Here is a 27,755-nt window from a genome sequence, read left to right as displayed (position 1 = left end):
AGTGTACCTGACTGTGTTATGAGGTACACAAAGTACTCTGAAGTTGTAAAACACACTACATAAGAAAGACTTTATTAATGTGATTGTTAACATATTTTTGGAAGACTAGTTCTATATATCTGACTCAAATGTCAGACAATCCTACCTATTACCTCCTAGTGTTGAGTGAGCAGGTTAGAGCCATCAAATTTTAATACTGATTTTCAGTTTCAACACTTCAATTTTAATGATGAGAAAATATTTCTAGAGGTATTAACTTACTTCTCAAGACCAATGTTTAGGTTTTTTACCTGGTACTAGCTAGAACTACTGGTATTATTTTCAAACTATAAAAATACTTAGGCAGATCATATGTAAAGATTGAATGGGGAAGTTGATCCTCAATTATCTGAAAGTTTCATGTTAGTTTAATTTTTAGGTTGCTAAATTCATTATGGCTTCGACATAGTAATTTATTTTACTGACTGTTCTTCAGAGAAGTTGATGTCTAATGTTTGAAATTGGGCAAAATTCCTGCAGATTGTGGCAGAAAGAGAAATGGAAGTAATGTTTCTCAGTGGTGGCAGAGATCTCAGTGAGTTGCCTAAATTTTGTAAGCTTTCATTTATTCTTGTTAATGTGTGTTTGGGGCACTATTACTCTTTTATAACTAGGAGGCTGGCTCAGAGTTGTTATGAAGTCATTCTTCCCCACAGTCATCATGAATTTATACTATATAACTGATACCCTCTTATAATCTCTGATATCCAATCTGTATTACCAAAGATGTATTCCCTAGAAGATAACATATTATTAAAGTGCTTATCCAGGGTGGGATTTATATCTTTGACCTAAGTTGTCATATTAAAATATAAAAAAACATATGATTACTAGATAAATAACTGTATTCCAGATCACATAAGATAGTATTTTAATTTTAGGTACAAATAAATTAAGAGAAAAGCCAGCTCTATTTTTTAAAATTTTAGACAAAATGAGTGTTATTTCTGCAATAAACTTGATCATCATTCTAATACATGTCTATGAAAGGAATCCAAGGGTAAGGTTATTTATTATGAGAAGTCCGTGGCATGGATGTCATTTTGGATTATTTTAGCCCAGAACACAATATGACAGAAATATGGACTGGAACTTTTAAATGTCTTACTTTTTTGAAATGTTCTGGAAGGGTTCCTCTCAGTTTGAATTGGCATTTATACTTTGAAATTATAGAGTAATCAAACAAAAAGTAAATATTTATGCCTTACTATCATCAGTTATAGGAGGGCAAAGACAAAAATACTGCCTTTTGCTTTTCCTCCCTCTGGGACTCAAATCAAAAATAAAAAGGAACAATCACATGAGCTTTTCATTTCTTGATAGACAATATTACATGAATATGAGAAAAAGAGAACTATCGTCAACAATTACTGGGCTTACTTTAATTTGTTTAGGAGTGAACAAGAAAAAATATTTTAAAAAATATGCCTAAACCAAAAGAAGGAAATAAAAGATGGGAAGCTAAGTGGTCAGTACAGAGACAAATGTTACTCTGAAATACCCATCAGTTATTTAATGTGATGACACCCAAAACATAGCTATAAAAAATATAACCCCCCCAAGTCTACTGCGATATGAGCAAGATGTTGGAAAATGAGAGCTGACACCACAAAATGGAAAGAGAAACTGTTCCTTTAAGATGTGTGTTACTTATGTTCTTCTAGTTTTAGGGACTTTTTTTGGTGTGTGTGCATAGTTTCACTCCATTTTTAAGGTAAGTTTCTTTGAAAGAGAAACCATAATTATCCACATTGTAGGCTGAAATGACTAAATTAATGTGTAAAAGTTCATGCACTTTTTGTTTTCAAATACTAGAGACCATGATAAAATGCACTGGATATAAATCTTGTTTTCTTTTATTTATCGGTAACAGAGGAAAAAACCAAAATGAAATTGATTTGCTACATTAGATTTTAAAACATGATGGATCTTTATTAAATGAGGGTTTTTAGGTACGTGGTTTTTAAACTGTTGAGTGTTTTTTAAGGGAGTGTCCATGTAGTAAGTAGAGTTCTACATAAATAAATGAATCACAAATGGAATAAATAATAATTGGCATAATCAGTATGACTCTTTTCTTTTTGGGAAAACCTCTCTGATTTGTATGAGGAACACATCAACCAGAGAGAGGAAGATGGAATAGATAACTCTAGGATTCTTTTCAACTCCACACATTTTTTAAAAATCTCACTTGAGTCACATGATAGAAAAAAGGTCTTCATAAAAAAATCTTAGTAAAATGTCAATATAATAATTTTTAGAGGCTTTTTGTTTCATGTGAATTGTTCAAAAATAAGCTTTTTCTTGCCACCTGGTAAGTCATAGAAGAGCTATACTGCAGCTCTCATCTCTTAATCAGATATAGATGATGGCTTGGTAGAAATTAGATGGGGCTGGGGGAGGAGGGGAGGCATGTTTAGGAGGAGAGGGATAGGTAGATGGATATTGGGAAATTATAGCCATACTAGGAGAGATTCCTGGGATAAAAGAAGCTTCTGGAAGATTAGAGGACATCAGGGGTATTCTGTTCAATAAAGCACAAAGGTAGCTACAACTGCAGAAATATAATCACTGGAGCTTCAAGTGAGATTTCAAAAGTTTCAGGTGGAGTAATTGAGAACACTCTGCAAAAGGTTGTACAAGTCCTGCTGTTAAGAAAGTGATGATCTAATCTGGACTGATATTGTACACAGACAGTGCTTACAGAAGACATAAACTAAAAGAAAAAATGGGTAGAAAGAAAGAAAATAGGCAAAAAATAGAGTAAAGCATCCAATCATATTAAAATGCTATGACTAGGTTTTCCCCTCTCTGTTGGGCTACATACACAAATCCTATGTAGAGTAATATGGAACAGTACCTTTCTTTTAGCCTTTAGCTGCTCATGATACTTGTCACAGGTATCTCCTGGGATCTCTCCTCCCCAGAGAGTAATTCCAACAATGGTGTATGTGACACCCATGACGAGCAATGGAAAGCAGTACACCAGTATAATGACAATAATATGGTAACTGCAAAAAATGAAAAAAAAAATAACCCAAATATTGATACTGCATATGGAACTTTGCATTCATTACCTTTTAAATCATAATTGAAAATCCCAAAGATTTTTTCCACATTTTCTCCAAGTCATCATTTCACAAATTTGTTAAGATTTCATGTTATTGTCTGCTACTGTTATCCAAAGGCTACCAGTAGATCTTTGTCAATCTCTGATTCATATGCAAAAACTCTAGCTGCTTTGTAATGCTGATTTAAACTACTACCCAGGTTCTCCTTGCCTAGAGGTTCAGGATGAGTGCCATTTTTCTGCTTGGTAATTGTTGAATTAATATAATTAAATTTATCATCAGAGAGAAAGAGATGAATCAACTGAGAGATATTTTCTCATACGTAAAATTGTTCTATATCTCTCTGCAACACCAGTCATATTTGAAACAAATTGTTTTTTATCCAAATAAAAAAATGTAACTACTCTAAGCCACTTTGGATCCACAAATTATATGACTGTAATTTAAAAAATCAGGTAATGACATTTACATGAATTTTTCCAATGTCATGACACATCTGATAGCATTATTGATTTGGTAAACAGCATTCAGATGTGTTAGTCACACCAGTGTCATAAATTAGCAAACTAAATTCTAGGACTTCATAGCTTTGATTAAAATTGTAAGGATGCAGTTGGGGAAGAATAGGAGGGCAACTGATAATACAACCACTCAACTAGAGTTTGTATAAAGTTTTGCATAGCTTCCAGAACTGCCTTTCCCTGGCCAGGATTTTATAAAAGGGCAAGTCACACTTTTGGACTTCAGTTCTTCCCTTCTCATTCTTTTCTCAATCAGTAAGAACTCTGCTTTTGTTTGTGTAACGGTTTCATCTCCAGGGATCTTATCACTTCCTCCAGGAAACTCTCTAATTCAACCCCATATAAAAGTCATCAAATTTTTCCTAATAGAAACGTTTATAACTTATAAAACTTACTGATCATATCATATTATACTATTTTAGCCCCCCCCTTTTTAAAAGATTTTATTTTTATGTAATCTCTACACCCAATATGGGGCTGGAACTCACATCCTTGAGATCAGGAGTTGCTTTACCGACTGAGCCAGTCAGGCACTCCGTGTATTATAATATTTTAATATCTCTTTTTCCCAACTAATGTGTGAACCTTTAGGGAAATGCTTATGTCTTATTTGCTTAATTGTTGCTCCCAACCCGTAGTTCCACAAGTATTTAATAAGTTGAATTGAAAACAATAGAGAATTAACTTACATGAAATGTTGTTTGGGACCTTCTGGCCATTGCACATAGCAAAGAGTACGGCCTGGCATGACTTTAATTTTGGAGTAAAGACACTGAGGGAAGGCAAGTAGGAATGCTAGAATCCAAATACTTCCAATGACGATCTTGGTTGCTGTGGCAGACAGTCTGGGTTTCAAGGGATCAATAATGGCCATATACCTATATAAAAATAAACAAAACCATTTTGTTGTCTCTCTTGCTACAGAGTTAAAAATGGAGTTTCAAAAGAGTTATTTCTCTGGTAAGCAAGTTAAGGAGGATTTTGCTTATGTAGAGGTAACATAGAATAATAATCATGGCATAGTCTTAAGAATCAGGAAGATTAAGTTTCAAATCCTATTCTGTCACTTATTTAACCTTTTTGAAACCCAGCTTCATTATTTTAAAAATAGAAATAAGAACACCTGCCCCATAGAGGTGAAGTCAAGATTAATAGAAATAATATAAGTGAAAGGTATCGATTATTTGGTGCTATGCCTAACACATTATCAGAATTCATAAATGTCTGCTGAATGGAATTGGAAAAGTGAGTAGTAAGTGCTTAAAAATATGAGTTCTGTATCTCAAGACCTCCCTTTTTCTTCTGTATGTTCAACTGTTCATAAGAAAATTCTGGAGAACTAAGATGGTTATGACTGACAAAGATGAGGAACCCCTATAAAGGATCTCATCAACAACTCCATTTAAAAATATCAACAGACAGGGGCACCTGGGTTGCTCAGTGAGTTAAAGTCTTTGCTTTCAGCTCGGGTCATGATCCTAGGGTCCTGGGATTGAGACCCACATGGGCTCTCTGCTCAGCAGGGAGCCTGCTTCCACCTCTTCTCTCTATCTGCCTGTCTCTCTGCCTACTTGTGGTCTCTGCCTGTCAAGAAAAAAAATATCAACAGACAAGTTCAGGATTCAGATAATAATGAATAAATGAGTCACTTTAACTGAGGCAGGCTGTGCCTTGCTATTACCTCTAAAATTGAATTTTTGGTTTATTATGAAAATCTTCATAGTATCTATGTAACTATGTCTAACATGATAGTTGTAGGAAAATATACTTGGCTTTTAAAGTGCGAGTTTGTGGGAAATTGTAAACTCTGAATATGGTAGCAAAAGTCAAGCTATATCCACTTGGTAAAATAGTAATTATGTCTGGGAGAATCAATTTTAAGTTTTAAATAATATGTCTAATTGCCAAATTCTGGCTAATAGAGCAGAAAATTAGTTACAAATTATACAAAAAATTAATTATATTTCTGCATTACTATCAATGAAACATTACTTAAATTATTTTACTGTTGAACATTCTGTGTTTCTCAAATATTTTTTGATTTATGCAAAATTTTCAAAGGCAACAATTTAATCAAAGAATGAATATTAAACCCAAACATTTTAATCTTAAGAATAAGTATTTCAAAATAAGGATAATTTATTAATTTGCTTATTGCTCTTTGTTTTATAACTATTAGGCAGAATTGGACCTTTAATAGATATATTGGAGCTTATCTATATATTACAAATAATAAACTAAGGATATTTCCTTTAAGTAAATTCAACTAAAGTTAGTATTATGTATGCCAGCTAATAGGTATAAGTGAATGTTAGGTATGAAAAAAATCATAAAAACAGTACCATAGTTTCAGAAAATTAAGTGAACCACACAAGAAAATAAGATGCATATGTTTGAAACTGAAAATAGTTTAAAATGTACCTTTTGTGATTATTTGGTGAACAATAGCAAGTTACTGATTGCTAACCATGAGCAGGCAATTTATAATATACATTATTTAATATCCAGAACAATCTAATCAACCAAATAATATTATTATCTCTATTTTATAGGAAAGTGAAGCTTAAAGACATTCAAATCATTCAAAATGACCCAGATAGTAAGAGCTAGAATGCTAAATCAGTTCTGCCAGTCTTCAAAGTCCATGTTTACATACCGTAGCTTTGAATATGACTCATATAAGGAATTGTGGAAGAGAAAGAAAAATCTACAAGGTAGATGCCATCCAAAGAATCACATTTTGCATTGGAATCTGGAAGTGTGCATGTGCAATATTAAAGCATAGAAAGGTAATATTTGTAGTTGGGCATTTCCATTTCCACTGCTGCTGATTATGATTCCCTACAACATTTCTCTTCTTCTATTGACTTGTTGCTTAATGGGTGTTTCTAGAGCCAACCACAGCGCTTATCAATAAATGTTGTTGTACTGAACTGAATATTCCTCAACTCCATCATAATCTTTTGCTTTTTTGCTTGGCCTGGAAGTGTATGAATGCAATTTGGATGTTTGGAACTGTTTATTTTTTGAGACTAAAAAGAGAATTTGAGTGACATGAGCGGGTTAGAGTCCTGTACAGTTACTATAGCACAAATAATTCAAAAAACGGTACAAGTTGTTTATTGATGGTTTTGGTGAATTATATTATAGAAATTATTTCTTGGCAGGGAGAATATTGCTTTATATGAAATATATGAAAACAATCAATTTATATTCTCGTTAACACTTTAGTGAAAATAGGAAAAGTTAGTGAAAATTAGGAAATTCAAGTTGACATTTTTGTCATTTCTGGTTTGATCCATTATTCATTCAACTGAACATTTATTGAATGCCTATTGTAGTATTCTAGACGTATAGTGACACAACACTGAAGAGAAAGGACCTTCACAGAGCTCAGAGTCCAGTGAAGTAGATAGATACTAACCAAATAATGTAAAATAAACATAAAATTCCAAATATGACAAGTGTTACAAAGGCAAGCAATATATAGCCATGTGAATGCATTTAATTGGAAAAACATATTTAGATTGTGACTCAGTCTTCCTTGAGAAAAGTCATTCTGGGTTGAAATTTGGAAAGGTGACTAGGCAGGGTGGCAGAAGAATAAAGATTGCCAGAAGGTGTGTGGAAGAACAAAGAACCTGTGAAAAACTCCTGCGTTAATGGATTTTTATTGGTTGACTTGTGTGTCTCTCAAAAAGATATGTTTTAAGTCCTAAACCCCCGTACCACAGAATGTGACCTTAGTTGGAAACTGAGTTTTTATAAAGGCAACTGAGTCAAAATAAGGTCATTAGGGCGGGTCTTAATCCAATATGATTGATTTAAAGGAGGAATTTGGCAGCAGAGAGAAACATATGGAGAATGCCATACAAAGATGGAGAATTGAATGATGCATCTAATTGAATGATGCATTTCTAAAGAAGTCAGGAGAGAGAAACTATGAAACTCTTGACTCTGGGAAACAAACTGAGGGTTGTGGAAGGGTGACGGAAGAGGAGGTGGTTGAGGAGATGGGGTAACAGGGTGATGGGCATTAAGGAGGGCACGTGTGGTGATGAGCACTGGGTGTTATATGCAACTAATGAATCACTGAACACCACATCAAAAACCAATAATGTTCTATACTTTGGCTAATTGAATTAAAAAAAAAAAAAAAAAAAGCCAAGGAGTGCCAAAGACTGTCAGCAAACTACACAAAGCTAGGAGGAGGCAAGGAAGGATTTCCTTACAGGTTTCTGAGGGAGCATGGCCCTTACCAACTGCTTGATTTCATACTTCTAGCTTCCAGAACTGTTAAGACAATAAAATTCTGTTGTTTTAAGTCACTCCATTTGTATGACTTTGTTACAACAGCCCCAGGAAACCAAAGCAATGGGTAAGGATGCGGGAAGCGTTGGGCGCTTGAGAAATTAAAGACTACTGTAACAGAAACAGAAAGTGAAGGGTGAAGTGGTTTGAGACGGAGTTGTACAGCAGGTTGTAGGTCTTTTGTTCTGTGCCAAGTTGTTGAGGTGATTAGGCGATTAGAGAATAATCAGATTTTAGTACGGAGAATGGACTGAAGGAAAGAAAGGAATGGAAGCAGGGAAGTAAGTAAATTGTCTATTGTTTTGGTTTGGATGAGAGGATTGCGGCTTGGAATAGGGTGTTACCTGGGAGATTTAATTATGTTAATGATTTGAGAAAAATAAAGGAATGTTGAAACATTGCAGAGAAGGAGAGCCAGTTGGCCAAAGAAGTAGGTAGAATTGCCAGGCACTGCTGACAAGACCAATTTGAAATTGGTAATTAGGAATTTATTGTGGCATCAATATTTCATATTCTGTGACTCTCTCCAGCAATAGTAATTTCTCGAAAGTAGGCATAAAAAATAAAAGGATCCTTAGGCTCATCCACATGGATATCCTCTGAACCCTGAGAAAAAAATGATCCAATCTGAGATATAATATCACATAAATGATTGTCAGGACTTTTATTTCTCCTTTAAAGAAATACGTGTCTTCGAGGTGATCACATTAGCTGTTCCTAGGTTTTTGTCTGAGCTTCTCACTACCATTCTTCCTTCATTAAACAGATTCTCAAATGTGTTAGTCTCCTTGGTATGATTATTTCGTATGTAATAGCTAAGTTTGGATTCTTCACTCTTCCAATTAGCGTATCACCTAAACAAGTTTAAAATTACTTTTTATTATCTTTTGAGTTTGAAATTCTCAGAAGCATCCATTCTTTACCACTTACTTTTTTTCTGGCATAATTGAAGGGTCTTTTCTGGTCCTTTCATGTCTAAAACAGGATATTTTGACATAACTTTTTCAATAAGTAAGCCTTTTCCATTTTGCAATTGCTCTTGATATCTGGTATAATTCTTCCTTTTGTTAGCATTTTTATTAAGCTCTGTTTCTGGATCTTTTTGTGCTTCTGCAAATTTTAAAATTTCGATAAGAAGACAGTGTTCTCTTCAGATGGGTACTTGATTATATTAACAATGCAAAGATTATTTGCCTGAAATGACATGGATTTGACTGTTTTCCAATTTGCTTCTGGCCACAGTAGACAATGTTTTAGTCTCTAAAGCCTGTATATAAAATGCTATTTAGCTATTGTCCTTGCAAAGTTAAAAGATTAGTTGCAACAGCTGTTCATGACCCATAAAAGTTCAACTTCTGGCCTTTGGTGCTAAGGCATTTTCTGCTTTGAAAAATCACTAAAGAGGAATATAATCTTTTCTGAAATTGCATTTTGTAGACAAATTTTATTCTGTGTTTTTTTTGTGTGTGTGTTTTAAAGAAGCAAGAGAGCGAATTAATCTGTTATAAATATAGTCTTGGTGAATTTTGAAGGGAACAAGTATTTATTAAAATAAACATATACATACATTCAAATATATGTATACATATAATAGGAACTTCAAAATATTATTAAGCGAGAAACAAACCAGTTTATTCAGGTTTTTAAATTTTTTTTTAAAGACTTGTTTATTTATTTGTCAGAGAGAGAGAGCACAAGCAGGGAGAGTGGCAGGCAGAGGGAGAAACAGGCTCCCTGCTGAGCAAGGAACCTGACAGGAGATTCTGTCCCAGGATCCTGACCTGAGCCCAAGGCAGACACATAACTGACTGAGCCACTCAGGCATTCCAAGTTTTTTGATTCTTATAAGTAAAATTTATAAACAGGCATTTGAGGGAGATGATATTTAAGAAATAATTTCTGAAATAGTGAAAGTGCTTGACCCTCACTATACATACTTTCAAATTAAATTGGGCCATTAGGTCTCTCTTTTCATTTATGAATCAAATATCAGCTATTTGTTTCAACTATTTCTTGAATGCTTTTTTCCCCAAGATTGTATTACAATCTTTGACCATATTGGTAAATGAAATAGATACAATTCCTCCTCTTGCGGAGTTCAGAGTCTAAAACAGAAGAAATACATTATTCAGATAGTCACAAAATATGTTAAGGAATTAGTACTTAAATGTTGCTTAGGAAATATTGCCTCTGGGACATTTAGTTAAATTTTCCTTGGAGTTTTATTGTAATGGCCTGGCCAAGTTCAGCACCGTCCCCCATGATTTCTAAGTGAAATCCAATCTGACCTCTTTGATGCCCTCTGTTTCTGTTCTTGAATCTGTATGAATACATTCATCTCACCCACTGCGGACCTGGTTGGGAAATTGTACTGATGATTTCCACAACAAATCCAATTATATAAAACATTTCAGATTTCAAAATTTTATTGGATTTAGGAGTTTAGGGGAGGGGAGGATCTACCAGCAGTCTTAATCCTCTGATTATAAACTTGACTTTTCTTCTCTTTGTTATACTCACTTCATATTCTATAATTAAAAAAAAAAATACTATGTGTACCATGGGTGACCCTGTCATTTACAATGCCTTTAGAAGTTTAGCCCAGTTCCCTGTACTGTCAGTAAGCTAGTCTCTCTAGTATAATCCTTCGGGAAGTCTGCAAAATAAAATTGTCTCCCTTGTGCACACCATGATGTTATGAAGACATGTACTAGTAATTATAAAGCATAAAACAGGGAATTTGACCTAGTCTGGGGTATAGGTGAAATGATGGTAGAGATATTAGCAGGCATGGCTTCCCTGAGGAAGCAACATCAGTTTGGAATGATAAATAGGTGTTAATTAGAATGAAGGTGGGACTGGAAGAGAAAGTGGAATAGCAAGTCCTGAGGTTAGAGAAAGCACGAGGTATTTGAGGAACTAAAAAAGCCAGCTACTCTATAGCACAGAGGAGGGAAAAGCAGAGGTGTCAAATGAAACTGGAGATGTAGGTATTAATCATGACTTCACTGATATTTTATATCCAATATATATTTAGATTTTCTTTTTTGGCAATAAAAGCAATAATTGTTAAAACCTGTATCTGATGTTATTCTAAGAGCTTTATATATAAATCATTTAATCTTTAAATTCTATTTATAGTCATTACAAAATGAGTTATAATGAAATGTTACCTCATTAGTGAGTATGACATAAAACAATTTCTCCTCAAAATTTCAGACATGAATTTAGAAGTGGTTTTCTAAATAAACAATATAAAACTTGCTGCTAATGAATAATCTTGTGTTATTTATACTATCTCTGATGATAAATAATTAAAAAGTCAGAACATAATAGGTTATTTCATCCACAAAATACTGTAAAGCTCTAAATCACTTTTTAAAAGTCCAATTTACTAACATTTTGTGTCATCTCTGTATTGTCTCAGAAAAATAATGGGAACATATATCACTACTTCTATATATCACTTTGAAAGTACTGCTTTCACAAAGTCACCTTCATGTTATCAATCATATATTAGAAAGTTAATTAATTTCTTTATTAAGAAACTAATTCTCCCTGAAAATAGTTTTGAACTCTTGGCAGATTATTTTTCTGGACGAAATGCCTTTGTTAAAATATATCTGAAGTTTAAGTTGACCTATAAATATTTTCAGTTTTCAATATTTTATAGACATATAAAATATACTATACATATACATATACTATATAATTGTGTATAGTATAATTACACATGATATTCTATATATACTATAAGGTAATATGTTTCCTAAAATACATACAGAGCCTCTTTTCAAGGCAATAAGAAAAAATATTCAATCCAGTTTAATTTCATTTTATAAGGAAAAGAGTTTTCAGATGAAGAGGGAATTCAAAAGGTTGCCCCAAAGTAGAAGAGTTGGGATAAGAGCTTAAGGAACTCCCAGGTGGGAACAATAGACATTTCAAAGAGGACTCAGGACACTTGCTAGCTTTAGTCAATGTATAAAACGCTATAGGGTCAAAATCGTAGAGCAGTTTTAGATCACTATAGGAGGTAGAGCTCAGACTACAGTTTCTGGAGAAAGATGAATCACAACTCTCTAGGGGACGATAGATTGTCTTCAGTGGTAATAGTTCTTTTTTTCTTCTTTCTGTTGTTGAGGCCCTCAGGAATCAGGAATAAAATGAGTCACCATTTATTGAGTGAATTAAAGGATTATAAACATAAGGTGAATTGTTGAAATAGATAAAAGTAGTCTCCCACACAACTTTGAGATTCTAAGTTTAATTAGAGAGAGGCTGTCTGAAAACTAATTATAGTTTGAGGCCCTTATCATCAGAAATATGACAGAAAGCATATTATTGGGACAACTGAGTGAAGCTACTTACTACTTTGTGTAGTTTGCAGACTGCAAGTATGACTCAGATATCAAATGGTATTGAGCCAAAATTCACTTCCCCTCCATTAGCTTCCCCTTATAATTATTTGGCTTCCCGTTTTATATGGCTTTTTTTGTGCACTGATTAAGTAAAGCTACATGTTATACTTGGCACTACAAGTCAATAGTTTTGGCAGACATTTTCCTTAACTAAGGGCAACATTAAAGAGAATTATAAGTGTGGGTGGAAACATTTTCTACTCTGACAGTGTGAGTGGCTTCAGGAAAAAAAAAATCAATATTACTATGCATATATGAAAATATATTTGTGTTTCAATAATAGGTTTTTCCCTTTTGGAAAATGAATACTTTTTTGAAATGTGCTCATTGTATTATTCATATGTACATATGAGTTACTCTGAACTCCTTTATTTTTTTCATTTCCTTTGCACAACCATAAACCTTATCAGTTCATTCTCTGACACCACCAAATCTATTCTGCCCTCCCCTCCAGCTCTCAATTCCTGAACTATTGGAACATCACAATAATGGGTTTCCCTGATGCTACTCTTTCTTAGCTTTCTTTTTTTTTCTTTCTTAGATTTCTTCACAATATCTTTAAAGTTATCCTTCTAAATTATTTCACTGTCTCTTCACTTTTTTTTATGTTTTAATTAATTTATTTTTTTCAGCATAACAGTATTCATTGTTTTTGCACAACACCCAGTGCTCCATGCAAAACGTGCCCTCCCTACTACCCACCACCTGTTACCCCAACCTCCCACCACTGACCCTTTAAAACCCTCAGGTTGTTTTTCAGAGTCCATAGTCTCTTATGGTTATCCTCCCCTTCCAATTTTTTTTTTATAAATATATAATGTATTTTTATCCCCAGGGGTACAGGTCTGTGAATCGCCAGGTTTACACACTTCACAGCACTCACGATAGCACATACCCTCCCCAATGTCCATAACCCCCTCCCCCTCTCCCAACCCCACCTCCTCCCAGCAAACCCCAGTTTGTTTTGTGAGATTAAGAGTCATTTATGGTTTGTCTTCCTCCCAATCCCATCTTGTTTCATTTATTCTTCTCCTATCCTCCTAACCCCCCATGTTGCTTCTCCATGTCCTCATATCAGGGAGATCATATGATAGTTGTCTTTCTCCGATTGACTTATTTCACTAAGCATGATACCCTCTAGTTCCATCCACGTCGTTGCAAAGGGCAAGATTTCATTTCTTTTGATGGCTGCATAGTATTCCATTGTGTATATATACACCACCTCTTCTTTATCCATTCATCTGTTGATGGACATCTAGGTTCTTTCCATAGTTTGGCTATTGTAGACATGGCTGCTATAAACATTCGGGTACACGTGCCCCTTCGGATCACTATGTTTTTATCTTTAGGGTAAATACCCAGTAGTGCAATTGCTGGGTCATAGGGTAGTTCTATTTTCAACATTTTGAGGAACCTCCATGCTGTTTTCCAGAGTGGTTGCACCAGCTTGCATTCCCACCACTGTCTCTTCACTTTTGACAAGATTAACTGCAATTCTGCACACCCTTTACTACAGTGGCACTAAATATCTTCCCTTTTGCTCAAACTTACTACATTGTATCAGTCAGAGCTCCAGGAGAAACAGATGGCATACTGGCTTGGGAAAACTGATGTGAGTTTAATAAAGAGGCCATTTATAAAATTAAATAAGTAAGCCACTTACAAACCCCATTTTACAAAGGTGTTAAAGGAAATCAACTTGAAATGAACACTCTTAGGACTAGCAATAGCAAGGAGTGGGAGGAGTGGGTGTTCCCCCTGCCAGGTCTGAAGGATGAAAGGATGCTCTAATCTGAATTGAGGAGATGAACTCTCGGGGAGGAGCCCTTCGCGAGAGCCATGGGTACTGTTGGAGGCTTAGCAAATTTGTAGCAATCCTGAATGGAAAGAATGGTAGATACCACCCAAATTTGCTCTCCTCTCTTCCTCCTATCTCCTCCAAGTGTCTCTCATTAGGCAAAGCAAGGAAGAGGCCAGCCAGCAAGAGACCCTATAGATGCATTTAGTCCACAGAAATAGCCTGGTGGGAAAGGGGCCGAAAAAAAGGAGTAGAATAAGTAGAGAGTAGATCTGAACTGAGAAATGGAAATTGTCCAGCTCACATAGCCTTGAATAATTTCATCCTTCTCACCTTGTAGTTTCTTTGCTGGTATGATTTCTCTTGCTCCTACCTTACTCTAAAGTTCTACAACTGCTAAAGTTCCAGCATCCTTCAGTGTCCACACAAATTACAGAATGACCACCATGGAGTCCTTTCCTTCTCTCTGTCCAGAGCTAGTTTTTAACCTGTGCAGTGCATCAACATCATTATGCTTATATTTTTGATTTCAGCTCATTAGAGTTACTGATTTACTCTTCTCTGTGTTCTGTAGCACCTAACAAAGTATAGTAGTTGATATCATAGTTGAATAGTGACTGCAAATGATTGTTGCAGATTTGAACAGCTGAATACTTGAATACTTCTATGGTGGTTGAATGTTTGGGTGGAATGAATAATTGTTTACAAATAAAACCTTCAGCATGTAAACAGTTTTTAAAGGATAGCTTTCTTAACTTTGCTAAATAGGAATAATATATGTAATGTAGAGTATGATTATGAGGTTAAAATAACTTTAAATAACAGTGTATACAAAGGGACTTAGCTAACGTCAGTCACAGTAGAAACTCAATCTAAAACATTCCAAACGATGTTGAATAAAATGAAATTAACACTTAGGACAAAAACAAAAGCAAAACGAAGAAGCTAGAGTGGTAAGTTTGAGACAAAAACAAACAGAACAATTTAACATGGCTCTTAGAACTTGTGATTGACATGGAAAGAAAAACAAATTTATGCCAAAATTCTAATGTAAGGATGGAAGAAACATCTTTTGGAATTGCCCCTACCCCTTCGACACACACCTATCCCATAAGGGTAGCACAGTATAGGTTATTTTTCTTCTAAATCTCTCCATCGGAAACAGTTTTCTAAGAGAGTAGTGAGATTTTCTATGCAACTTCAGTAAGGACATCTAATGCTCAATGATTCAGGGATTACATGGAAATATTCAGTGTTACGCTTGGAGATTTTTAAGATTCTTTTTGTATACTAGGAATTAATTCCCTTCCATTTTGTCTAAAGTGGCTTTACACCATAGCAGACTCCTTTCTGAAGTAAATTATGGCCTGTAGCAGTTCCACTAGGTTATCTTTCAGCTCATAGAGATGATGACATCTGTCAAGCAGGAGGATTCTACATCTTTGGGTATTTAAGTTGTGAGGATGTAAAGGCTTATCTAACTGTGTGAATGGCAGAAAACAGGCAGTAGATAACCTTTAAACTTGGATTATAAAAATGGAAAATGAAAGCTCTTTCATATCTTACTTTTCTAATTATATGTTCATTATATCTTTTTAAGGTAATTTGTGCTCAAATTATTTCATGTAGGAAATGATAGGAAAATAATTTTAAAAATTTCTTCCATTCACTCAGTCATATAAGAGATAAGTATCGAGTGTTAAATTTATGGAGTCATTATTCTAGATGCTATGAATATAGTAGTAAACAAAAGACATAATAGTAAGCAATATGAAAATAAATCAGAATACATGGATAGAAAATAACATGAGGCTACTATTCAGATGGTGATTACTCAGTTCACATATGATATACAGTGAAAAAATGGAAGGTATCTACTCATTTCTTTGTGAGAGTTGCTTTTATGTCCTCTTACCACACACCTATAAATAGAAGATAATTTTATTTAATAACATTCTTCTTTGTAGGCCATAATTCTTCCATGCTTTCCTGAACAATAATATGCCAACAAATTATGTCATAAATTCAAGGTTGGTCTGAAAATCAGTTAATATGTAATATGTAGTGTGCCATAGTAATAGGACAAAGAACAAAGACCATGTGATCATATTAACAGAGGCAGAAAATACTTTACCAAAATCTAAAAGCTTTTCAGAATAAAAACTCTCCATATGCTGGGAATATAAAGGAACTTCTTCAACCTGATAAAGTACACTGATGAAAAATCTACAGTTTACATTATACTTAATTGTTAAAAATTTAATTCTTTCTCCTTATAACCTGAAACAAAGTAAAGATGTCCGATTTCATCACTTCAATTAAAAATTGTACTGGAGGTTCTAGCCAGGGTAATCAATCAGGCAAAAAACAAACAAGCAAAAATAAATTATAAAATAAAGAAAAGAAAAAGAAATAAAAAGCATGCAAATTAAAAAGAAGAAAGTAATGTCTCTATTAGCAGATGACATGATCCTCCATACTGAATATCCTAAGGAATGCACAAAAACCAAACCCATTAACGATGCCTGGGTGACTCAGTCGGTTAAGCAGCTGCCTTCGGCTCAGGTCATGGTCCTGGCGTCCTGGGATCCAGTCCAGCGTTGGTCTCCTTGGTCTGCGGGGAGCCTCCCCCCCCCCACTCCTCTCTCTTCCTGCCCCTCTGCCTGTCTGTACTCTCTCTATCTCTCTGACAAATAAATAAATAAAATCTTTAAAATATAAAAAAACAAACAAAAAATCCCCAAATCCACTAGAATTAATAACTAAGTGCAGCAAGGTCATATGATATAAGTTCATTCAATTGCATTTCTACACATGAGCTATGAACAATCTGAAAATGAACTTTAAAAATTCCATTCAGCAATGTGAAATTTAAAAAAACAAAACAGATGAACATATGGGAGGGGGAAATAAAAGAGAGAAGGAAACAACCATGAGAAACTCTTAAAGATAGAGAACAAACTGAGGGTTGATTGGAGGGAGGAGTGTGGGGGATGGACTAGAGGGGTGGTGGGGATTAAGGAGGGCACTTGTCATGAGCACTAGGTGCCATATGTAAGTGTTGAATAACTGAACTCCACTCCCGAAACCAATATTTCACTGTATGTTAACTAACTAGAATTTAAATAAAAATTAAATTGAAAAATTCCATTCAGCAACACCAAAAAGTATAAAATATTAGGAATAAATTTAATGAAAGACTTCCCATTGAAAACTACAAAGCATTGCTCAAAGAGATTAAAGACTACCTCGATAAATGGAGAGGCAGTCCATGGATGGGAAGTCTCAATACTGTTAAGCTAACATTACTTCCCAAGTTGATTATGTTCAAAACAATCCTTATAAAAATCCCTATTATAATTTCAAAATTTAAAAAGCTGATCCTAAAAACAATTTAGAAGTGCAAATCTTTGAGAACAGTCAAAACAATCTTGAAAAATAAGGCAAAGTTGAAGGACTTGCACTTCCATATTTTAAAACTTATTATGAGGCTGCAGTAATCAAGAGATAGTATACTGCTGGCAGAAAAATAGACATATAGATCAATGAACTAGAAATATTAAGGGTCCCGAAATAAATACTTAAATTTATTGGTTGATTTTTTTATAAACGTGCTAAAGCATTTCAGTGAGGGGAAACTGTAGTCTTTTCAAAAAACAGTACTGGACATCTAGGTTCTTTCCATAGTTTGGCTATTGTAGACATTGCTGCTATAAACATTCGGGTACACATGCCCCTTCGGATCACTATGTTTGTATCTTTAGGGTAAATACCCAGTAGTGCAATTGCTGGGTCATAGGGTAGTTCTATTTTCAACATTTTGAGGAACCTCCATGCTGTTTTCCAGAGTGGTTGCACCAGCTTGCATTCCCACCAACAGTGGAGGAGGGTTCCCCTTTCTCCACATCCTCGCCAGCATCTGTCATTTCCTGACTTGTTAATTTTAGCCATTCTGACTGGTGTGAGGTGATATCTCATTGTGGTTTTGATTTGTATTTCCCTGAGGCCGAGTGACGTGGAGCACTTTTTCATGTGTCTGTTGGCCATCTGGATGTCTTCTTTGCAGAAATGTCTGTTCATGTCCTCTGCCCATTTCTTGATTGGATTGTTTGTTCTTTGGGTGTTGAGTTTGCTAAGTTCCTTACATGGATGGAACTAGAGCGTATCATGCTTAGTGAAATAAGTCAATCGGAGAAAGACAACTATCATATGATCTCCCTGATATGAGGACATGGAGAAGCAACATGGGAGGGTAGGGGGATAGGAGAAGAATAAATGAAACAAGATGGGATTGGGAGGGAGACAAACCATAAATGACTCTTAATCTCACAAAACAAACTGGGGGTTGCTGGGGGGAGGTGGGATTGGGAGAGGGGGAGGGGGCTATGGACATTGGGGAGGGTAAGTGCTATCGTGAGTGCTGTGAAGTGTGTAAACCTGGCGATTCACAGACCTGTACCCCTGGGGATAAAAATACATTATATGTTTATTAAAAAAAAAAAAATTTGGAAGGGGAGGCGAACCATAAGAGACTATGGACTCTGAAAAACAACCTGAGGGTTTTGAAGGGTCAGGGGTGGGAGGTTGGGGGAACAGGTGGTGGGTAATGGGGACCGCACGTTTTGCATGGAGCACTGGTGTTGTGCAAAAAGAATGAATACTGTTACGCTGAAAAAATAAATAAAATGGAAAAAAACAAAAACAAAAACAAAAAAAAAAACAGTACTGGAACAATTGAATAACTGCATACAGAAAGATGAATTGTTACCTCATACCTCACATCCCACACAAAAGTCATCTCCAAATGGATCATATATAAATATAAGATCTAAGCCTATAAAACTATCAGGAAAAAAAACCCATAGAACTGGGGGGTGGGGGGATGGGTTAGCCGGGTGATGGGTGTTAAGGTGGGTACATATTGCAACAACATATTGTTGTGGGGAAACAATGAATCATGGAGCACAACATCAGAAACTAATGAAGTACTGTGTGGTGACTAACATAATACAAAAAAAAAAATAAAAATGGGCAAATGACTTGAACAAACACTTCCCTGATGAAGAAATATTAATGACAAATAAACACATAATGATGTCCAACTTAATTATCCATTAATGAAATGTGAATTAAAACCACATTGAGATACAACTACACACACATTAGAATTGCTAAAATAAAAACAAAACTACTGACAATATCAACTGCTGATGAGGAGCTGGAATAAGCCTAACTCTCATATACTGCGGGTATGAATAGAAAATGGTACAGCTACTGTGGAAAATAGTTTCACAATTTTTTTCTCTTTTGTTTTTATTAAAGTATAGTTGACATACAATATTAGATTATTCTCAGGTGTACATTGCAGTGATTTGACATTTATATACATTACAAAATGCTCACCACGGTAAGTGTAGTTATCCATCAATCACCATACAAAGTTATTACAATATTATAGACTATATTCCCTACACTGTGCTTCACATCCCCATAACTTACATATTTTATAAGAGGAAGGTTGTATTTCCTAATGCCCTTCACCTATTTTGCTCATCTGCCTACCCACTTCCCCTTTGGCAAATATCAGTTTGTTCTTTGTATTTATGAGTCTGTTTTTGTTTTGTTTCTTTTGTCTTTTAGATTCCACATATAAGTGAAATCATATGATATTTGTCTTTGTCTGTGACTATATCACTTAGCATAATACCCTCTAGGTCCATCCATATTGTTGCAAATGGTATGATTTCATTTCTTTTTTTTCTCTTATCTGTGGGTTTTATTAACATATAATGTATTATTTGTTTCAGGGGCACAGATCTGTGATTCATCAGTCTTACACAATTCACAACACTCACTATAGCACATACCCACCCCAGTGTCCATCACCCAGCCACCCCATCCCTCCCATCCCCCTCTCCTCCAGCAACCTTCAGTTTGTTTCCTGAAATTAGGAGTCTCTTATGGTTTGTCTCCCTCTCTGGTTTTGTCTTGTTTCATTTTTCCCTCCCTTCCCCTATGATCCTCTGTCTTGTTTCTCAAATTCCTCATATTAGTGAGATCATTTCATTTCTTTTTTCATAGCTGAAAAATATTCCATTACATACACAGAGCCCATCTTCTTTATCCATTCGTCTATTGATGGTCACTTTGGTTATTTCCCTATCTTGGCTATTATAAATAATGTTGCAATGAACATAGGGGTACATTATATTTTTTTAAATTGGTGCTTTTTTTTTCTTTGGATAAATACCCAGAAATGCAGTGGCTGGATTGTATAGTAGTTCTATTTATAATTTTTTGAAGAAACCTCCATACTGTTTTCTATAGTGGCTGCACCAATTTACAATCCTGGCAAAAGTACAGAAGGGTTTCTTTTTCTCCACATCCTCGCCAACACTTGTTATTGTCTTTTTGATAATAGCCATTCTGACAGGTATGAGATGATATCACAATTTCTTGTAAGGTTTTTGTTTTTTTTTTAAGGTTGTATTTATCTGAGCAGGGAGCCTGATGAGGGACTCGATTCCAGGACTCCAGGATCATGACCTGAGCAGAAGACAGTTGCTTAACAAACTAGCCACCCAGGTGCCCTCTTATAAAGTTTTTATTTGTTATATGGTCCAGCAGTCTCACTCCTAGTTAATTACCCTAGAGAAATAAAAGCTGCTGTTCACATGCAAATCTTTGCATGGGTGTTTATAGCAACTCTATTCATAATCGTTCAAAACCAGAAACAACGCAAATGTTTTTACCAGTGGTGGATGAAGAAACAAACTTTGGTATAGCCATGCAATGCAATATTTTCAGAAATAAAAAGGAGCAAACTTTTGAAACACTTAGCAACATAGAGAACTCTCAGAGATGTTATAGTTAGTGAAAGTATCTGTATTCAAAGTTTACATGTTGTATGATTATATTAATATGATACTTTTCCAAAAAGACCAAACTACAGTCGTGGAACATAAATCACGGCTAACCAGTTCTTAGGGCAGGGAGAAGGTATAAATTACAAAGTGTAGCATAAGGGAAAAAATTATTTTGTGTTCTTATTGTGGTGGCTGTTAAATGAATCTATTCATGCATTAAATATCCTGCATTAGTACATCGATTAAAATCAATTCTACCTTATGTTAATTTTAAAATAAGGTTATATAATTGGAATTTAGATTTTTCAGACATCATTGAAATCAAATTTGTGATTTCTAATCATATTAGATATTCTTTGTATTAAAATATTTGTGTGTAAGGGGTTATCATGTAAATACTAACTCCCCCCCCAAAAGGTTGACTATGTAAGTGTCACAAACATTAGACTTGAAAGCATGAAGTGATATTAAATATAAAGATGGACATTTCATAATGATAAAAGGACAAGTTCAACAGGAAGGCATAACAAATCCTGATTTGTATTATATTGCTTTAAAATGTGCAAAGAAAAATGGGCAGAACTAAAATGAAAAATACATTGCCAGTCACAGTTGGACTATCACATACTTCTCTCAGTAACTGATAGAACAGAAAGCAAAACAACATTAAAAAAACCTAGTAAAGATGAATAATATTTGAACATGATTAATGAACATGATGTAATTACAGAGGAGAGGTGATCACATCAGACAATGTCAACACTTCTCTCCATTTGTTTTGAAACTTATATATGTGGTGTTTGTAGGATTTTTTAAAAAACAACCTATCAGAGTGATTTCCCCTAAAAATTAACAAATCAAATAGTGAAACCATATCCAAATAGCAGATGAATGGAAAATGCCGTACAAAGGGTCATTAAATATCCCCTATTACATAACTCCCAAGATTTGCAGGAACAGGTACATGCAAAGAACCTCAGATGAGTTCTAAGGAACAGGTTACAACAAAGGGAAAACCATGATCCAGTAAACAAGCAAAGTAACTAGTAATGAGAAAGCATATGAACGTTCAGGTCTTTCTATAAAATAAATTGTGGAAAAATATTCTTAACCTGCTTTATAGAAAGTTACATTCCCCCCACCCAGGTTATTAAATTAAGTATCCTAGGGTATTTTAAGAAAATACTAGGGTCACTTGAGTGGATAGTTGGTTAAATGTCTGCCTTCAGCTCAGGTCATGATCCCAGGGTCCTGGTTTGCTTCCCCGTGTGGGGAGCCAGCTTCTTCCCTTTGTCCTGCCACGTTCTCTCTCTCTCAAATAAATAAAATCTTAAAAAAAAGAAAATATAAATTCCCCATAATCCTGCCACTAAGAGACAACAACATATATCCTGGTTCATTTTTCATTTCCTTTTTACTATTTTATTTATGAATATGCATACTTATACATATATTATTATATCATTGTATCTTGTACCTGTTTATAATTATCTACATTCTCTGTAATTAATATCATATTGTATGCTCTTTGAATATAAATATTCTCAAAATACTATTCTTAATTACTAAAGAATATTCTAAAACATGCATAAGAATATCTATTTCTGATCTATTATAGTGTGAAAAAATTGCAAACAATGAAGTCATTCTTTGCAACTTTATTTTTTAGGGATAGATACCTGGAGTTAGAATTGCTCTGTTTAGCGGAGTGAGCAATTTTAGTATACACGTTACCAAATTGATTTCTCAAATGTTGTTCTGATTTCTATTTCCACCAGCAAAAAATTAGAGTGCCTGCTTTTCTAACTTTCAGTAGCACTGTATTAACATAAAATATTTTTAAATGAATGTGTACATCTTTGATTATTGTTAAGATAATATTTTAATATCTAATATTTCTTTAATAAGAAATATTTTTCGGGGCACCTGGGTGGCTCAGCGGGTTAAGCCACTGCCTTCAGCTCAGGTCATGATCTCAGGGTCCTGGGATCGAGCCCTGCATCGGGCTCTTTGTTCAGCAGGGAGCCTGCTTCCACCTCTCTCTCTCTGCCTGCCTCTCTGCCTACTTGTGATCTATCAAATAAATAAATAAAATATTTAAAAAATTTTTTTCATTTATTTATGTAATAGTTTTGTAAAAAATTGTCATATTTTGTATATTTGCATTAATATTTTCATTTTAAGTTAAAATTCTTAACCCCGTGTCTATCATTTATATTGAAAATAATTAAAACAGTGTACTTACTATTTAATTATACTTTAATACTTTTGATTTTGTGGTTGAACTATATAATGTTTTGGTTATATAATTTCTTACAGTCAAATCAACTAATATCTTACACTGTATCTTTTGCTACCCTGATGCTTAGAAATTATTTTCCCAAGATTATTTAATGATAAATTTTTCTGTTTTTTTTCTTCGTTGTTTAAATGTTATATTTTAACTATTTGGTTTATCTGACATTTATATTAGCACACAATGTAAAGCGAGACTCTAAAATGTGTTTTTCTGAAATAATTAGATAAATTCCAAATTTCTTCTTTTGACTAATTATGCTTTTATTTGCTTGTGATTTTTTTTGTATAATCTCATATGTGTAGGAATTTCATTACATATATTATTAACCTGACTTGGTTCTTATTCAATGGTTCCAAATTTTTTCATTTATTATAATTTATAGTACTTTCTCATTCTTATTAGCATTTTCTTTAGTATTATTTTTATTATTACCAAACATTTCTTGGTTAGACCCAACAACTTATTGTCAGAAAAGTTGTAGTAGACTATTTTAGATTCTATTCAACTTCCACTCTGGTTTTACTAGAATAGAGCCTTAAGACAGTGGATACATTTATACTGTTTAGTTTTTTTGCTTTATGTATGTGCAGGCATGTGGGTGCATGTGTCTGTGTGTGTGCGTGAGTGTGCGTAAAGTTTATTTCTTATAGTTCTCACATATTGCGTTTGGGGATAAATATTTGTTTATCATGTTAAGAAAGTACCATATATTGTAATTCACCAAGAATTCTGTTAGAAATGTATATTGAGTTATCTTGGATGCATCTGAAAATCCATTTAGATGATCATTTGCTTATTTTTGACATCATATATTAATAGTTTCTGGTATTCAGCCATTCTTATTTTTCTGGGTTGTCTTTCCTACTAGGTATTTCATTTCTACCATTTTCTTTTCAGTTCTAGTTGCACAACTATATAATTTGTATCTCTGACAAAGTTACTTTTTTAGTTTTTATCTAAATTCCAGTTAGTTAACATACAGTGTAATATTAGTTTCAGGTATACAATATAGTGATTCAACACTTCCATACATCACCCTGTGTTCATCACAAATGCTCTCCTTAATCCCATCGATGACCTGTTTCACCCATCCCCCCCCACCTCTTCTCTGGTAACTGTCAGTTTGTTCTCTATAGTTAAAAGTCTGTTTCTTGGTTTGCTCCCTGCTTCTCTATTTTCCCCCTTCGCTTATTTGTTTTGTTTCTTAAATTTCACATACGAGTGAAATCATATGGTATTTGTCTTTCTCTGACTGATTTATTTTGCTTAACATTATACTCTTAACTCCATCCAGGTCACTGCATGTGGCAAGATTTATTCTTGAATAATATAATAATTATGTTTGGTGAGTAGAATGGTCTATATGTGCTATCTAAATAGTGTGCAAATGCCTGAGACAAAAGTATTTATTTATTAACAAACTTAGGCAATTAGGTTGTGATACTTGACATGCCAGCAGTTCTCACTTTGCAAAGTAGTACAAGAACATCAAAATTACCATGCAAGTTGAAACAGTGCAAAATGATCTTAATAATCAATAAGAAAAATGACAAATTTTCTGAGACCTTTAAAAATTTCTGTCAAAATCCAAATGGCCAACAGACACATGAAAAAGTGCTCAGCATCACTCAGCCAGGGAAATACAAATGAAAACCTCAATGAGATATCACCTCACACCAGTCAAAATGGCTAAAATTAACAAGTCATGAAACGACAGATGTTGGCGAGGATGTGGAGAAAGGGGAACCTCCTTATACTGCTGGTGGGAATGCAAGCTGATGCAGCCACTCTGCAAAACAGTTTGGAGGTTCCTCAAAAATTTGAAAATAGAGCTACCTTACAACCCAAAAATTGCATTACTGGGAATTTACCCCAAAGATACAAATGTAGTAATCTGAAGGGGCATGTGCACTTGAATGTTTATAGCAGCAATGTCCACAATAACCAAACTATGGAAAGAGTCTAGATGTCCATCAAGAGTTGAATGGATAAGGAAGATGTGGTACATATATAGTGGAACACTATGTAGTCATCAAAACCTCCCCCAAAATCTTGCCATTTGCAATGACGTGGATGGAACTAAAGGGTATTATGCTAAGCGAAATAAGTCAATCAGGGAAAGACAATTATCAGAATCTAACTGTCCCAGGGGAAGTTTATAGCCAAATCTGCCCCAGATAGCCTTCAAAGTAGTGTGGAAGTATTTCACTTAGCCCACTTTAGCCATCCTGTGTCATCTAAGGGGGAAGAAAAAAAAAAAGAAAAACACTTAAGAAGTTCACAGGCCAGAAGCATATGCTCACAAAATGACTGGACCTAATCACAGGACTCGAGAACACATGCCCTTTCCTCATATCTCACCACCACATTACAGTTAATATGATTTGATAACTAAAATTTTAGCTATGTTCTTGAGAGGACTGATATATAACTAAATCCAGTAACTGAAATTTGTGCAAAGTGAGAAGTGCATGTATAAAATTGGCTATCTGTTCATACAAATATTCATCCATCTATTTATTTAATCTTTAGCATATGTGTTCTGTTTGTGAGGGGCTAAGCTATAAAACTGGTATCATTTTATATGTTTCTAAGCAGATCTGTTTCATTGCTGTTCATTAAAGATATTTATCAGCAATGGTTCTGTGACTGTTGAATGAGGATTGCCAGTAATATCTTGTATAGGAAAGATATTTTAATCTATTATTTAAAAATATTGGATTATCTTCATTTTATTTGATTCTGAAATATTATAGCCTTTAACATGAAATTAATATTATGTAAGTCTTTGTTGAAGAGATTTGAAAATATTTTGATTCAAGAAGTGAAATATTTTCAGCTATTGAAAACATGATGCATAGTTTAAGAATTTTGAATATATTTTATACCATGTAGTTAGCTAATTGGAAAAAACTACCTACATATATCCATTCAATTTGAAGGCATAAAAATCAGTACACACGGTACTGTACCATCTTTTAAACTTAAGAGGTTTATTCATCTGGGAATTCTGAATTGTGATTAATAGTACATATTCAACATAAACACTCAATTTTATGAGTATTTTGTCTTCTTCAAAATTGTTCCTTATGCTTTGAAAATCTCCAAGTCTTTCTCTTTATATGTAATTCAGTTGGATACTATAATCATGCACTAGACTGTGTAGGTATTTAAGATGTTTTATTTTTATTTAAATATTAACTACTCATAGTCAGTTTCTTAGGAGATATTTTATATTCCTCTGTGCAATGAACTTTATTTTTTTATTATTTTTTAAAAGATTTTATTTATTTATTTGACAGGCAGAGATCACAAGTAGGCAGAGAGGCAGGCAGAGAGAGAGGAAGGGAATCAGGCTCCCTGCTGAGCAGAGAGCCCGATGTGGGGCTCGATCCCAGGACCCTGGGATCATGACCTGAACTGAAGACAGAGGCTTCAACCCACCGAGCCACACAGATGCCCCTGTACAATGTACTTTAAAGATGTTTCTACAGTTTCTTTTTCTATTCTAACACTCTACATGTGCTTTCCCCTATTATGCGTTTTTATAGTTATCATGAACTTTATTGTTCATTCATTTAATTGAAATACAGGCCTAGTCTGGTCCTCATGGAACTTATAACCCAGTAGGACAGACAGACAAAAAACAATAAACAATAAAGATGAATGAATTACGTAGTATTTCAGAAGGTGATACATTTGATAAAGAATAAAGCAATTTTAAGAAGTAGTACAGGGAATGAGTAATGTGGCTATCTGGAGAAAGCATCTTTAAAATGGCATGTAAGATCCTGAAGTGGAAATATGACTAGTGTATTGCTGAAACAGAGGAGACTAATGACGATGGAGAAGAGTGGTGGAGTGGTAAGTAACAGTAGATAAGAACAGAGAGTAAAAAAGGACCAGTTACTACAAATTCTTGTAGACCACTAGAAGTACTTTGATTTCTACCCTGAGAGAACTGGGGAACTAGTGGAGACTTTGCTCAGGGGAAAATGAGCAGATTCATTATTAACAGGATCACTCTGGTGGTTTCATTGAGAACGAACCAAAAAGGAGCAAGAGTAGGAGTAGGAAAACAGGTTAGGAGAGAAATGAATCGACCAAGACTAGGGAGACAACAGTAGACATCTTAAGAAGTGATTAGATTTTACACGTATTCTGAAAATAGAGGTGTTAGATTTGTTGATGGACTGGATATAGAATAGGAAAGAAGAGACGAGTTAAGAATATGTCTAAGAGTTTTGACCTGAGGCTCAGATTTTGGCCTCAGAAAACTGCAGGAGGAGCAAGTTTGGAGGAAAGTCAGGAACTCAGTAAAGTCTGGAGACATCTCAATCTCAGTAAAGTCTGAGTTGCTTGTTAGACATCTCAATGGTAATGTAGAATAAGTTGTTGAATTTAAGATTCTGGAATACAGCTGAAGGGT

General features: G+C 34.5%; 1 protein-coding gene across 1 annotated transcript in view; it reads right to left on the bottom strand.

The window, feature by feature from the left end:
• TACR3 (tachykinin receptor 3) overlaps nucleotides 1-27,755 on the bottom strand; it is a 76,460-nt gene that overhangs the window by 39,689 nt on the left and 9,016 nt on the right. The window contains exons 2-3 of the mRNA XM_045997972.1: nucleotides 4,321-4,509; nucleotides 2,900-3,050 (exon numbers count right to left, since the gene is read on the bottom strand). Of these exons, the coding sequence (XP_045853928.1) occupies nucleotides 2,900-3,050; nucleotides 4,321-4,509 (340 nt within the window). The remainder of the gene's footprint in view (nucleotides 1-2,899; nucleotides 3,051-4,320; nucleotides 4,510-27,755) is intronic.

This window comes from Meles meles, chromosome 2, assembly GCF_922984935.1.
Source record: "Meles meles chromosome 2, mMelMel3.1 paternal haplotype, whole genome shotgun sequence".
NCBI classification, from domain to species: domain Eukaryota; kingdom Metazoa; phylum Chordata; class Mammalia; order Carnivora; family Mustelidae; genus Meles; species Meles meles.
This window is presented reverse-complemented; position numbering and strand designations above follow the sequence as displayed.